This window comes from Pseudopipra pipra, chromosome W (assembly GCF_036250125.1).
Source record: "Pseudopipra pipra isolate bDixPip1 chromosome W, bDixPip1.hap1, whole genome shotgun sequence".
Taxonomy (NCBI): domain Eukaryota; kingdom Metazoa; phylum Chordata; class Aves; order Passeriformes; family Pipridae; genus Pseudopipra; species Pseudopipra pipra.
The window spans coordinates 14,635,321-14,649,877 of NC_087580.1; the positions used below are offsets into that span (position 1 = coordinate 14,635,321).

The 14,557-nt window shown below is 54.1% G+C and overlaps 1 protein-coding gene across 1 annotated transcript; it reads left to right on the top strand.

Annotated features, from left to right (window-relative positions):
* Nucleotides 1-4,863: 4,863 nt before the first annotated feature.
* Nucleotides 4,864-9,700, top strand: LOC135404870 (hydrocephalus-inducing protein homolog). The gene is made up of 7 exons (XM_064639601.1): nucleotides 4,864-4,970; nucleotides 5,736-5,827; nucleotides 6,372-6,527; nucleotides 7,122-7,367; nucleotides 7,682-7,827; nucleotides 8,169-8,390; nucleotides 9,536-9,700. The coding sequence occupies exons 1-7, from the start codon at nucleotides 4,864-4,866 to the stop codon at nucleotides 9,698-9,700; spliced, it is 1,134 nt and encodes a 377-aa protein (XP_064495671.1).
* The last annotated feature ends 4,857 nt before the right edge of the window (nucleotides 9,701-14,557 follow it).

Here is a 14,557-nt window from a genome sequence, read left to right on the forward strand (position 1 = left end):
TTAAGAAAACTTGGGAGTCCGCAAACACTTGTCAAGCCAGGGAGGCCGTGGGGGAAGCAGTTGGCAGAGACAAGGACTTAGAGGCTGTCTTCCAAAAGAATGGTCTAAGCAGTGTTTGTTTCTTGCTGCCTCAGGTTTCAGATACAGAAAACATCCTGGGCATTGTTCAGGCTGAAACCATCAAAGTCTCTGTGGAGGTCTACGATGTTAATCTGAGCATCAACATGCCTGAAGGTCAGTGGATGCCTCCCAGACAACACAGTCCAGATGCATTTTACTACCTTGGCAGGTGGGCAACCAAAGCCCTTGGGAGGGGATGGCATAGCAGGCAAGGGTGGCACAGATCCATAAAGCACAGACCTTGCAAGCTGCGTGAAGTAAAGCACTGTCAGGGCACCAACAGCCTTGAGTCTCTCCCGTCTGAACTTGGAAATGTGCAGCTTCACGTGCAGATTGCATTTGGTGCTTTGAAACAACAGTCATCTGAACAGGCAGTTGGCTCAGCAGAGCACATAAAGTAGCTGGATTTGTGCTTGGAAGCAAGGAAATGGAAACCAAGCTGCTTGGCTTCTACCCTGCAGATACTGGAGTGAGAAGAGAAAGGGCAGCCAAGTAGCTAGAGAACACTTCTGAGAAGGGACACTTGCTGAAGAGGGTTTTGTGCCATCCAAGAACTCCAACTGTGTAGCTTGTGAGCTGGTGTGCTCTGCAGCAGCTCACAAATATTCACCACTTCTTACCTCGCTCTGCGGGTTTTCTGCAGGTCCAGATGGAAGCTTGGAATTTGGAACCATTAATGTCCTGGATAATAAGAAGCAAGTCCTGAGTCTGCAGAACAAAGGCTTATATGACTTTGAGTACAGGTGAGTCCAGCTGCCTGGTGCTGAGCTTTTCCTCAGGCTCCCAGGCCTGCGTTCTCCCTCTGTCCATGGCTAGAACCTGTTCCCATGCTGCTCCCTTTTCTTTTTTTTCTGGTCCTGTGCAAAGTGCTGGCTGTGCTGGTGGCACCCGTGCTTTCAACTGCAGAGGTCTTCATTCTTTCCCTTTCTCCACAGTTTCAAGCTGACCACTGGAAGTGCCAAGAGGGGTGACTTGGAATCTCCCTTCACTGTCCGGCCGCAGGGGGCTGTGCTGAAAGCCTCCCAGCCACCTGTGAAAGTTGAGGTCCTCTTCCACCCCACGACTGAAGTGTTTCTCGAGAGCAAACCCATCCTGCTCTGCCAGGTGAGCTGCCTGGGCCCGGCTGTGTTAGCACAGTGTGTCTTGGGAGCATAAGCAGGAGAGGTGTCTTGTGCAAAGCAGGCTTTAGCTGGGGCATCCTCTCTCCTACACACACAAACAGAGACTTCCAAAACCATTTGGGAGGCTTCATAAGAGAGCTGGAAATCTGGCTCTGGAAGAGGCCTTTAAAAAGGGAGGGTGAGCTGCTGGAGACCTGGGCTGGGGTCAGGGGACAGAGGTAGAGGCTGGCCTCTGTGCTGTGTTTACCAGCCCCTCCTCTGGTTGCAGGTCATTGATCTCAAATCGGGTCAAGGAGGCGAGACCGTTGCCACCATCCCAGTGAGGGTGTCGGTGAGAGCTGTGTACAGCAAGTACAGCATCGAGCCTGCCTCGCCCATCGACTTCGGTGCCATGGTTAAGGGCACCAAGAAGAGCCAGGTCTTAATTGTGGAGAACAAAGGCGCCCTCAACTTCAAATTCCTCATCCACCAAGCACCTCCACTGCAAAGGTAAGAGAAGACCTGCCCCAGCCGTTCTGTCTGAGGAGGCACCACCACACAGCTGGTTGTGTGACAGGCAGTGATGCCAATTTTATGCCCCCAATAAGGCACGGACGGAGTAACTGCTCAGAGACAAAGTTTGTAGCCTTTAAACAGGAGGTATGTTTTATTCACGGTGCCGGGAAGCAGCCAGGTCTCCCTGGGGAAACTGCTTCGATCCAGCAACTCACAGCTGGTCTTTTTATACAATTTTTGGCAAGTAATTGCATCATACATCATGAATATGCATAATATTCTGACATACATTTTTAATATTCATAACAGGTGGAGTCTAGGCGGAGTTAGAGGTGTGGTCTTCAATTTGGGGGGAATCTGGGAGGGTCGTTCCTGTTCTTCAGCCTCATGAGTCCCCGGCCCTCCTCCCATCACCATCACGAACTTCTGTGAACTTTCCTACTTTGGCTACCTTTCTAGCTTATTTGGCGGAGGTTCCTGATATCTTGGCAAGGATGCCCGGGTTTTAGCTCATCCTCTTTCCTTATCAGCCTTTGTTTTCATTCTATATACCAATTTTAGCCTCTTAGTTCCTTCTGTTTTCCTGAGTACATATGTTTCTGTTCTTTTGTGTCAATGTATCCTGCATTCTTTAATGAGTTATGGCCTCTGCTGTCTCTAAGACTACATTCTTTGTGCTTCTGCTTAAATCTATATTCTGAATTTAACTCTCTGCTTTTCGTATGGTTATATAACAATTGCTCTCTAGGCCTTGCCTGGCTTCAGCAGCCAGACCTGGGTTATTGTCCATTTGGATTGCTGGCTTGGAAAGAGGGAGCAAAACAACACCTCAGTATCCCCGTGTGTGGGACAAAGCTGGTGACAGAGCTGCTCTGTCCATGAGCTGCAGCAATGGGTGCTGCAGGCAGCTCCCCGGGGGCCATCGAGAGCAGGAAGGCTTTCCTGCATGGGGAGGAAGGCCAGCTTTGGCCTCAGACAAAGGCAGGGGAGCTCAGCATGACAGATGTCTCTGCTTTCTCCTCTCAGTTCACAGCAAGAGGAATCTGCCCCCTCGGTCAGGGAAAGAAAACGCTCCACACAGGTGGGTGGCTCCTGCTCCTGCCCAGCGTGTGCTGCTGCAGGGGATGGGGGAGGATGCAGCTGTGCCCAGGCTGGGGGTAGGACAAGGTCTGCGGGATGGAGAGTCCATTATCTGCTCAGTTCCACTGACAGTCCCATGCTCTGGCTCTGACCTGCAGTTGTGGGGTCAAGAGAGGGGAGCAGGTCCTGTGTTTGGTGGCTGCTAGCCAGCACAGATCTGGGAACACCACAGGAGCAAACTGTCCCCATCTGAACTCCCAATCCATAGAGCACTGACAGCTCTGCTTTTTCTTCTTCCCAATCCCCTCCCTCTCTCCCGGCATTTCTCTCAGTCCTTTCTGCTCTCCTGTACCCCTGGAGGTTGAAGGTTCCCAGCTACCACCTTCATTCTCTTCACCCCAACTCCTTTCTCTCTGCCACTCGGGACAGACGTGCAGCTCCTCCTGGCTTGTTCATCTCATCCTGGGGCTGCCTTTGGGCCGTGGAGTCATCCTTCCCTGCCCTGCCACTGGGTGCTCGGGCCCAGCTGGAGGCCAAGGCGTGGCATCCTCCTTGCTGGGGGTGTTCAGGGCACGGCTGTTGGGCATCAGCCTGTCCTGGCGCTCTTTCTGCAGGCTCAGCTCACTGCAGGCGTGTTCACGGTGTCCCCTTGCTCCGGCTCCGTCGGTCCTGGGAGCCAGCAGAAGATCACAGTGGATTGCAACACAGGAGCAGAGGGGAAATGTGAGGAGCAGCTGTACATTGACATCAGCAACAGAGACCCCAAGGACAATCCCCTCGGCATTCCCTTTACCCTGACTGCCGAGTCCTGCCTCCCAGGTACGTGCTGTCCACAGGTTGCCGTGGGCAGTCCTGCTGCTGATCAGCACCTAAACTTGCTACTTGGATAGAGAGGCACCCTGGTCCTGAAGTCCCACCTTAAAATCCTCAGAGGCTGCAGTCCTTTTCAAGTCCACCATTGGGGAGAGGCTGGGAGGGATGTGTGGAAGCATAAAAGGAAAGCAGTGCCCTTTAAGACTGAGGTTGACTGAGCTCCATCCTCACTGACTGAGCTCTCTCATCCAAGGCTGGGTTTTGCAGTCACCTGGACAGAAAGGGCTTATCAAGCCTTCTGAGAGGCCAACTGGGTCCAGGTAAATTCAGCAGAGGTTCTCCAGCCTCAGCCCTTCCTCTGGTCTGTCTGCAGCGCTTGTTGAAGATGTCAAGTCCATCTTTGAGCAGTACCCGATCCACAGCAACGTCAATCTCCACCAGACGTTACAGTCGGTGCAAGGCCAACGGTGTGTTCATCAGAGATGATAACAAATTCATCTTCACCAAAGTTCAGGTTGGGCAACGGGCCACGGCTCGCTTCAAGATCTCCAATGGCAGCAGTGTCCCATGTGACGTTGTGCTCTCCATCAAAGCCTTGCCTGGAGAGGTAAGAACAAGAGGCCAAGGTGAGCGCTGCTCTCTAAAGGCCATGTGAGAGCCTGCCTTGTTCTCCAGAGTCATTGTGTTCTCTGGCCCAGCTGGACCAGTCCAGCTCAGTGCCGGTCGAACTGCAGGGCAGAGCAGCAATGCCAGGGGGGCACTTGCATTGAATTCCACATCTCTCAAGCAAATTTTGGCTCACGCTTCTGGGTCTTTGGTGGGAATCCTTCTGAACATCTCTCGAAAGCACACTCAGAGAGGGGCTGTTACAGACCGATGGGGCAGAGCTCAAAGCAGAGCATTTCCTGGCTTTTCCTTCTCTTGAAAGGCCAGTCCTGGGTTATTTGAAGGGTTTCTGTGCCATCCCAACCTCCCACATGTGCTGGGGTGGCTGCCCAGCCCTCAAAGCAAGCTTTTGCTCGCCTGGGTATTGGCGCAAGGTCAGCATCCCCTGGCATGGAGGGAGCCTGCCCAGGGAAGCATGAAGCAAGACAGGCTGTCTGGGGCTGTTCCCAGGGATGCATCTAGGAATGTACTGGGTCACATTGAAAGATGTGACACTAACACTGCACTGTGGGTTCCCCCCAAGCCTCACAGCCTCATCAGCAACATCTTCAAGTTGGATCCTGTCGAGATGAGCATTCCTGGCTTATCCCACGCCTTTGCTACAGTGACCTTCACTCCAGAACAAAAGGAGGACTACCAGTGCACCTTCACAGCTTCCCTTGTTAGCCCAAAAAGGTAGTGACCCCGTGAAGTACTGGGGGGACCGTTCTGGTAGCTGCCTCTTCTCTTGGTGCCTCTAATGCTTTCAGTGCCCTTAGGCAGAGTACCTGGCATGAGATATCTAGGAGGCATTAAGCATTAGGCAGAGCAGAGCAGGAAAATGAGGAGGATACTTCAGGCTGTGTGAGGGACTCTGAAGAGAGGGCCTCAGGTAGCCAGCTGGAAGTTACTGACAAGTGCAACAGCTGAGCTGGGGCTTTCCAAGGACAAATGCTCAGATGAAGCAGTTTCTGTGCCAGCAAGTCAAGATTTCCTCCTTATTTGTGTAAAAGGAAGTGATCCTGTGTGGTTTCACGCATACATTAAGCTATTTTTTTATCAGGGGAGTGACTGGAGCTCTTATCAAAGAGAAGCCCAGTTCCTCTCCCTGGCACCTGTGTACTGGGGCTCTGACCTGCCCTTCCCCAAGCCTTTCGTGGCTGAACTGGAACAGGGAAGTCAGCTTTCTGCCCTAACAAGCAATTCCTTCTTTAGGATCCTTGGAAATAACCTTTACTGACGGTGCTGTTGGTTTGGTTTTCCCTTCTTGCTTTTGTACTGTTCTCATGGTGTGCTTTTGCTTGTTGCATGTCTCCTATCACTGCAGCCAGAGGATTTGCCACGTCTCATCTGGTGCCTCGTTATTTATCTGCTGTACGGCATGATTCAAATGAGGGAAATTATTTAGAACTGTTATTCTGGAAGGCTCTGGCTGAAATGGTTTCTGTGCCTCTCCAGCAGGTCTGTGAAGATGAAACCCCAAGAGCTGACCTTCACTGTCAGTGGAGAGGGGCACGTGCCTCAGGTGACAGTCGAGTGCCCGGGCCTTCGGAGTAAGAGAGGAACCCCTGTGCTGCGCTTCAGGAGGCTCCTGCTGGGGGATTCACAGACACTCCCCCTGGTCCTTCGTAACAATGGCACCGTACCCACCCAGGTAAGGACCTGCTTGGGGAATGCTCTGGGCTGGGAACAAGTGCTTGTCCTGTGGAGGAAAGGTCCCAAAAACTGTGATTTTCTGTCCAGTCTTTCCTTGTCAGTTGAACACAAGACAAGAAAGGTGGTGGGGTGTTTTTCCCCCGTCTCCCAGCTCACATTTTGTTCTCATGTGGGTGTGGGTGACGTCCCAGTTCCATGAGATTGCATTTGATACTGGTTGACTCCATTTTAATTAAACTTAGTTGTGGTTCTGTTACATTCTGCTTGTGACTGACTGTCCTGTTTGGCTCTATGTCAGTTCTATCCATATGCTTCTGAATACCCTTTTTTCCCTGTGTGACTTCACGTAACCTTTGTGCTGGGTGCTGTGTTTGAGGTGGGGAGGTGGTCTGGGTTCCCCGTGCTGAACCAGCGGCCGTACGGGCTCAACCCCCGTGCCAGCCTCTACTTACACCGATGTCATTGTGCTCCGTGTTCCCTTTTCTCAGTTTACAGTTCATATCATGGATGACCAGGGAGTTTTCTTCCTGAAAAGCACGCAGTCCGCACTCCGTGCCTTCCACACTGCAGACATGGAAAAGGACTCCACTGGAAAAGGTAAATTCATTAACTGTGCAGCGTGATCATTCACAGAGGGAAAAGGTGTGCCCTGTTCTTGGCTTGTCTAAGCAGCAGCCACATGTTGGACATAGTTTCTTTCCTTGGTCTCTCTGTCCCCCGAGCTTTTCTTGTGGACTCCTTGCAGGGTTTCCTCCTAGCAAGTTGTAGGAAGTTTTTCTGTTCTTCGAGACACGGTGGGTTGAGCTGTGGGGGACTATCACCACCTCAGTGGACTGGCTGAGGTCTTTGCTGCGTGTGGGAAGGTACCAGCCTGAAGGGAGGCAGCCCTTGAGCACACAAGCCAGCCAGCAGAAGCCAAAACCGCTCCTTGGCTCAGCCTTCTGTATGGCAGGAGCTGGCTGGAAGCAGATGGAATGAGGGCTGAGCGTTAACCTGAGGTTAAGCCGCTTAAGTGGTGATATGTGTGATGGTGGCATAGTCTTGTGAACACAGGAAGAGGGTCTGGAACCACTGGTGGGAGAACCTGTGCTTAGAAGCAACTGATTCCAACCTCTTATTCCTCGTATAGCCCAGGGAAATATTTCCTCTGTACAGCTCTATCACTTAACTCTGATTCCCATTGCCGTGCAGCCAAGAAGCCTTACCTGCTCCTGGAACACGGGCAATCAGCAGAGTTTGACGTGTTTTTCAAACCCACCCTGGCCCAACGTCTGAAAGGGAAGATCCGTGTGCCAGTGTCAGGCAACAGTGAGATCGACATAGAGCTGGTGGGTGAAGGCCACAATGATGACTTCACCCTTGATAACCTCCCTGGACTAGCAGAAGACAGCCAGGGGAGCAATGCTGAGGGCAATCTGGAGGACGACATCATTGAGGGTAAGAGAGGAGAGGCTGCCAAGGTAGAGCGAGGAAGAGGAAAATGTCTGGTCATGCGTGTCCTCTCTCTAGCCAGGGCTGGGCTGTCACCCACTGGACTTGGGGGCCTGTGAGCTTGCCAGCTGTGCACACAGAGCAGTGTGTGCTGTGCTGCTTGTCGCTGGGCACAGGCACAGCCACGGGCTTGGGGACCTCCCAGAGGGAGGGAGGGAGGCTTGGAGGAAGGAAGAGCTGAACATACACGTGTCTCTTAAAGTGAGGGGGGCGGATGGACATCACTGCATGCTGAGGTCTCTTGCTCTTCTTCTTCACAGCTGTCAGAGCGAATCACATAAAGTTTGGGGAGTGTGCAGTCAGGGAGCTCTGCAACAAGACCTTCACAGTCACCAACCGCAGCAAGGAGGAGGTGATGCAGTTTGAGTGTCTGCTGGCAGATGCCCCGTTCCAGTTCTCCCCCAAGGTGAGCTGGGACAGCCCTGCCTTTCTCAGTGGCTCAGGCCCTTTCCTGGTGTTCCTGGGAGCTGGCAGGGAGTCACCACATACCAGTGAGAGCCCGTTCCAGTGCCATGCAGGAGATGCAATCCCTGTCTTTGCTGGGGCAGGGCTGTCAGCCCAGTAGAAAAGGCTCCGCGTTCTGAGAGGTGGCACCTTCTGTTCATATTTTGCTCTGTCAAATCTCACATAAATCCTCACTGAGGTGCTGATTCCCAGCACAGCTGCTCGCCATATCAGTCCCTTTTGCTGTCAGTGCTGCCCTTGCCAGTGATTCCAGTTTGGTCTTGACTCTCTGGTTCTCCCTAGGTGGGACACCTCCAGCCTGGCTGTGCCAAGAATATCAGAGTGACCTTGAAATCCAAGGTCCCGGTCACCATCAAAAGGCACTCTGTGAACTGTATGGTGGCCAAGATCAAATACCAGCTGCCACCAGAGGAGGTTTGCGACTGGGATGACAGAATGTGCACTGAGAAGTGGGAGGATACCACCGAGAGACTCCCGGGAGCCCGCTGGCCTTTGAAGCGGAGGGTAAGAAGCACAGCAGCAAAAGCTCACTGAGCTGCTGCAAAAGGACCTGCCGACAGCAGCAGAGCACCAGCGCTGCTGGCAGAGCAGCTCCTGCCTCCCCTGGGCATTGGCTCCAGCCGGGAGGTTCACCAGCAGTGCCTTTTGGGGAGAGGCGGATGCGCAGTGAGCGGGTGGGCTCACACCACAGGGGGAAGCCTTTGGGCAAGAGACCTTTATCCACACGCAAACTGCCGGTCTGTGCCACGAGCCGAGTGTTGCAGCCCGTGTTGAGTGGGAGGTCACGTTTGATTTTATCCCATTTGACAGTCTCTTCATCTGATTTGGTGCCTTGTCACCCACAAGGAGTTAATTCCACTGCATTCTGTCTCTTGTTCCGAAGGGGAGAGCAGCACAAGTGCTCTTGTGCGTACACCAGTGAGCTCTGAGCTCTGCCTACACCGACACCAGAGATTTTGGTTGTGGCCTCTGTATTGTGGGGGATATCTCATTATGGAGCAGCCCAGGCCCTGTGTGATAGTACGCAGGAGTCTGGAGAAGCATCATCTCCAGAAAGTCTTGCTTTTTCTGTCATTATTGCCAAACACACTTATCTTGGTGAAGGTTCTTTCTGAGTTTCTGAATCATTGTGAGTCCTGTAAACCCAACTTCCCCATCAGGGCATCAGCAGTTGGAGACTTTCCCAGTGAGATCATTCACATCCCAAAATGCCCACAGCCAGCTCCTACCCCACATGTGCCATCTGGAGAGCACTTTCTCCTAAGTCAAGAAGGAAAAAGTTCTTTCTAGGACTAGTCAGTCTTGGGCTTCTCCATCCACAGGGCTCCAGCAGGGGAACTTAATCCTAATGTCGAGACCTGCTGGATTTATAGGGGACCAGGGAAAAGGTCAGAGGCTCTCCAGGGTTGAAGCACAGGGACTGACAGCTGACCATAGTCCCCAGGGGTGTATTAATAGCCGTGGTGGTGACTGCTTTGATCAGTGGGTAGAAACCAATGCCATAGTACACCAGTCCAATTTTGTCATCTTTCCAGGCAAAGAAACCTGAATGTCCTTTCTATGCGGCCAAGTTTGGAGGCCCAAAGGTTTCCCTGCTCAGCCTGGCTTTCTGGGCTCTGCTCAGTGATTCTTCCTTCCTCTGCCTGCAGGTGGTCAAGGCAGTCCCGGAACCACCTCACACCATCGTGGAGAGGAGCAGCCACGAGGTCGAGCTTGTCCTCAGTGCTCAGGTTGACTACGCTGAGTTCAAACTGGACACGGTCGAGGTTCAGCTGAAGCAGACTGAGCTCTTCCAGACAGAGAGAAGCACGTGAGTGCTGGGCACCGTGTTGGCCCTTTCCTCCTAAACTTACAGACTTTGAAATACTTTGTTTGGGCCACCCAGGGCAGCAATTCTGAACGTGGCAGAGTTGCCTGGGGAAGGTGGTACCAGGAGCCCACCAGACAGTGTTACTTTAGTACTTGCTTTTTATTCCTCCTCCTTGTTTTTCAGTTTCCGGATGTCCAATACAGGGAATGTAGCCCTGAAATACTGCTGGGAGGAGAATCTGGAGGAGGAAATACCATCAAAGAGTTCTGGGAGGCTGTTCTCGTCCACTCAGACACGTAAGTGTTTGGCTCTGGGTGGTGCCTGGGCCATTTCAGTTGGTAGCTGAGGGCCTGGGGAGAAGACCCTGCCACTTCACCCCAAAATATTAATTGCTTTTTCATCCCTGTCCACTTCCCAGCTGCAGCTGGAGAGTTTTCTCCTTCCCCCCCGTCTGCCTTTTAGCCCCTCCTGTTCTTGCTCTGCCACTTGTGCTCTGCACAGGAGCTGACCTGGGCTCCAGGGACAGCCATGTGCTGGGTCAGGACTGGGAAGGGGGACATCGGGGCACCTCTTTGGGAAGTCTCTGAGACTGGGAAAAACCAGGGTGGAACAAGTGAGCTGCCCTGCAGCCGCTGTCTGGATGCAGTTCCCCACTCCAGGGCAAATGCAAAGTCACTGTCTAAAACCAAGCCTCCTGCCCCGGCACGGGAGTGTGTGCTGCAGGTGGAGACCCTGCTCCCAGCTGCTCTGTCTCCTGCTGAAAGTACTTGGCCAGAGGCACTCCAAGTGCATCCCAGCTCTCTTCTATCCACCTGCAGCAGGAGGCAGACTTGTTGGAAACAAAGGATTTTGTCTTTGAAAGATGTCTTCTTTCCTCCTGCAGGTGATTTCTTGTCCTCTACTGCTGAGGATCTCTGGGAAAGGAATCGTGCAAGGCTGGTGCAGCAGGCATTGCTGCTCGAGTCAACTCAGCCCCAGCCAACTCAGCCCCAGCCAAGTCTGCGCCTTTCAAAGCAGCTGTGCCGCTCTTCGAAGGGCCTTAGCTCCTCCCTGGAATTCTCTCCAATTCCTGTCAAGGACCCACCACTGTTCTCCATTGAGCCCCACTGCGGTACCATCCCTGCTGGCCAGAATCAGATTTTCCGTGTGAAATTCTTCCCAACGTGTGTGGGAGAATTTAAGGCCGAAATGCTGTGCAGGTAGGAAATGTCCATGTGCTTTCCAATCCATGCTCCTGGTGGGTATCACAGGACGGGCCATTGGGTGCACCCTCCCTGCTCAAGCAGGGTCATCCCAGAGCACATGGCACAGGATTGTGTCCAGAGGGTTCTGGAATACCTGCAGTGAGGGAGACTCCACACCCTCTCTGGACAACCTGTCACCTGCACAGGAAAGAAGTTCTTCCCCATGTTCAGGTGGAACGTGTTTTGCATCAGGTTCTGCCCATTGCCTCTTGTCCTGTTGATGGGCAGCACCAAGCAGAGCCTGCTCCATCCTCTGACACCCTCCCTTCAGTCCCTCTGACTGGGGTGGGTGAGCGTGCAGCCCTGGGGACAGCCAGCCCCAGAGAGGCAGCAGGAACACACAGCATACAGGAGCACAGAGAGATGATCATCTGGCCAAGGCCAGATGTCTGTGGAGATGTCTGTGGATCTGTGTGGAGACAATGGGAAAAGACACTGTATGAAACACTAAGCTCCTGCAGGGCTGCAAAATCTGGAATGGGAGATCCAGAACGGCTGTCAAGGGGCCAGCCAGTCCCTAGCTATGCTTCCTTATGGGGCAAGCACAACCTCCTTCTCCACCTGGAACCCTGTGTGCTGCAGTTGGTCCCCAGGCCCATAACTGGTTGTGATTCTGCCCTTCCACCTCTGCTGCCTCCATGGCAGGCAGTGCAGTTCTGTTTCATTTGCTGCTCGCTGCTTGCCTGGAGAGAGGATGTGACACTGTGTGCTCTGTGAGGAGACAGGCGAGTGGCTGGCTGGCTGGAAATGTTCATCTGGCTAATACCAGTCCCTTTCTTCCTAGACTTCTTAATCTGAAGCCATCTCAGGAGAGCCCACGGGTGTTTGTGATGGGGAAAGGCTGTTTGCCGAAGGCTGATCTGAAATGCTCTACATCACTGCAAAAAGGTGAAACCCAGAGCAGCAAACCCAAGAAGAAGGTGCAGCGGTCAGCAAAACCAGAGTGACACCATTTGTGTCATGGCTTCTCCTGCTCGTGGTTTCCCAGCCTTCAGCAGAGACCTCCCCAGCTACTCTTCAAGCCCCAACACCCATCTCTACCTCATCTGTGTACTACCTAATAAACTGTGTCTGAACCCACGAGTTTTCTCACTGTTACTCTTCCAGTTCTCTCCCACCTCCCTGGGAGGGGAGTGAGCAGGTGTCTGTGTGGTGCTTGGTTGGGAGCTGGGGCTCAGCCATCTCCAGGAAAGCAGCTGTGATCAGACATCACCCCCATTGCTCCACAGGCTGCTCTGCTCTCTTAGGAATTCCCATTCCTTGGCCTTTGTGTCATGGGTGGGGTAGTGAAGTGTCCCTTTGGTCACACCAGGAACTCTGCACGACTAATGTGGGAGCAGCACTGACTGTACCAAGAACTCCAGTTGCTTGGCTAAAGGCTGGGGTGAGCATCTGCAGCTGCTGCAGAACCAGGCATTCCATCAGCAAATGTGCAGCTGACACCAAGCTGGGGGTGTGTTGATGTGCTGGAAGGCAGGAGGGCTCTGCAGAGGGACCTGGCCAAGCTGGATCCATGGGCTGATTGCAAGGGGATGAGGGTCAAGCAGGCCAAGGGCCGGGTCCTGCCCTTTGGCCACAAGAAGCCCCGGCAGCCCCCCGGGCTGGGGCCAGAGTGGCTGGAGAGCAGGCAGGCAGAAAGGGAGCTGGGAGTGGGGATGGACAGGAAGCTGAAGAGGAGGCAGAGTGTGGCCAGGTGGCCAAGAGGGCCACTGGATGGTGGCCTGGCTGAGGAAGAGTGTGGCAGCAGGAGCAGGGAAGGGATTGTTGGGCTGGAGTGAGCGCTGGTGAGGCCACCCCTGGAGTGCTGTGTCCAGCTCTGGGCCCCTGAGTTGAGGAAGGCCCTGGAGGGGCTGGAGCAGGAGCAGAGAAGAGCAGCGAGGCTGGGGAAGGGAGTGGAGCACAAGTGGTGTGAGGAGAGGCTGGGAGTGACTGAGATCATTCTGGGAGTGACTGGAACCATAGCAGGGGTGAAGGGGAGCAACTGGAACCATGATGGGGGCAACTGGGATCCTACTGGGAGCAGTTGGGCCCCTACTGGGGTCATACTGGGGTCATACTGGGAGTGACTGCAATAATACTGGGAGTGTGTGAGAGGGACTGCAGCCATACTGGGGATGAGTGGGATCAAGCTGGCTTCCTACTGGACGTGTCTGGAAGTTACTGGGATCATACTGGGGGTGACTGGACTCATACTGGGATCATACTGGGAGCAACTGGGACCATGCGGAGGGCAAATGGCATCCTCCAGGGAGTGACTGGGAGTGACTGGGGCCAGACTGGACTCAGATGGGGAGTCCCTGAGAGTGAAAGGAGCCATCCTGGGGGTGGCTGGGAGCAACTGGGACCACCTTGGAGGCAACTGGGATTCAGCACCATACTGGAATCATAGCGGGAGCGACTGTAAGTGACCAGGATCAAACTGGGAGTGACTGGAACTATGCAGGGGGGAACTGGGAGCCAGTGGGGCCATGCTGGAAGGCAACTGGGAACATCCTTGGAGCAACTGGGATCATGCTGGAAGCAACTGGGAGTAACTGGGAGTGACAGGGTGCATGCTGGGGGCAACTGGCATAAACTGGGAGTGACTGGGAGTGACTGGGATCATCCTGATGGAAACTGGAACCATCCTGGGGCAAGTGGAAGTAACTGGGTGCAGTGGGTTTCTGTGGCTGGGTTTTGGTAGCGGGGGGGCTACAGGGGTGGCTTCTGTTAGAAGCTGCCAGAAGCTTCCCCTGTCCCATGGAGCCAATGCCAGTGGCTCCAGGATGGAATTCCTGCCACTGGCCAAGGCTGAGCCAGTCAGGAGTGACAGCAACGCCTCTGGGATAACATATTTAAGAAAAAGAAGGAATTCCAGCCAGGGAAGAGCGAAGTGAGACCATGGGAATAACAACGTAGACCCCAAGGTCAGCGCAGAAGGAGGGGCAGGAGGTGCTCCAGGCTGAGGCCCTGCAGCCCGTGGGGCAGAGCAGGGTGGGGCAGCTGTGCCCCTGCAGCCCCTGGGGGAGCATCGGGGTGCAGAGACCCCCCTGCAGACTGGGATGGACTGGGAGCCCTTAGGAGGGAACTGAGAGCCCTTAGGGAGGGACTGGGACAAACTGGGAGCCCTTTGGAGAGGACTGGGATGAAGTGGGAAAGGTCCGCGAGCCCTTAGGAAGCCACCGTGGCCCTCCCGTCATTTGCGTAGCGCTGAGGGCAGGGTTCTTGCGCCATTTGCGTATCTTTACGCAACTGACTTAACTCCCTTATTGCCATTATCGGCGCCCTCTTTACGCTGTTTGCGTAGCGACGCGGGCATTGCCGGCCCCCGTTACGCAGTTTGCGTAGCGCCGCTCCATTGCCGCCCGCGGCGCCGCCTTACGCCGTTTGCGTATCCCTGCGCCGTTTGCGCAGCGCGGCGGGGGCGGGCCCGTGTCCCCGCCTGCTGATGTTTATTTATCAGTGTCCAGGCGCTCGACCCCTCAGCCCCTCACACACCCACGGGCCCCACGGCAGCGCGGGGGAGGATCCCGGGGGTGTCCAAAAGCTCCTCCAAAAGTCAGTTTATGGCTTTGCAGAGGGCTCTCGGGAGTCACCGAGGGGCTGAATGTAAAGAGAGAAAAATTAAATCTTTAGGG

What these genes read in the sequence shown, in the direction of transcription:
- LOC135404870 (XM_064639601.1), top strand. Translation starts at nt 4,864, where the DNA reads ATGAGCATTCCTGGCTTATCCCACGCCTTTGCTACAGTGACCTTCACT. An exon ending in AAAGGACTCCACTGGAAAAG is followed by an intron (nt 6,528 to 7,121) that starts GTAAATTCATTA and finishes ATTGCCGTGCAG; the next exon opens with CCAAGAAGCCTTACCTGCTC. An exon ending in GCTGGCCTTTGAAGCGGAGG is followed by an intron (nt 8,391 to 9,535) that starts GTAAGAAGCACA and finishes CTCTGCCTGCAG; the next exon opens with GTGGTCAAGGCAGTCCCGGA.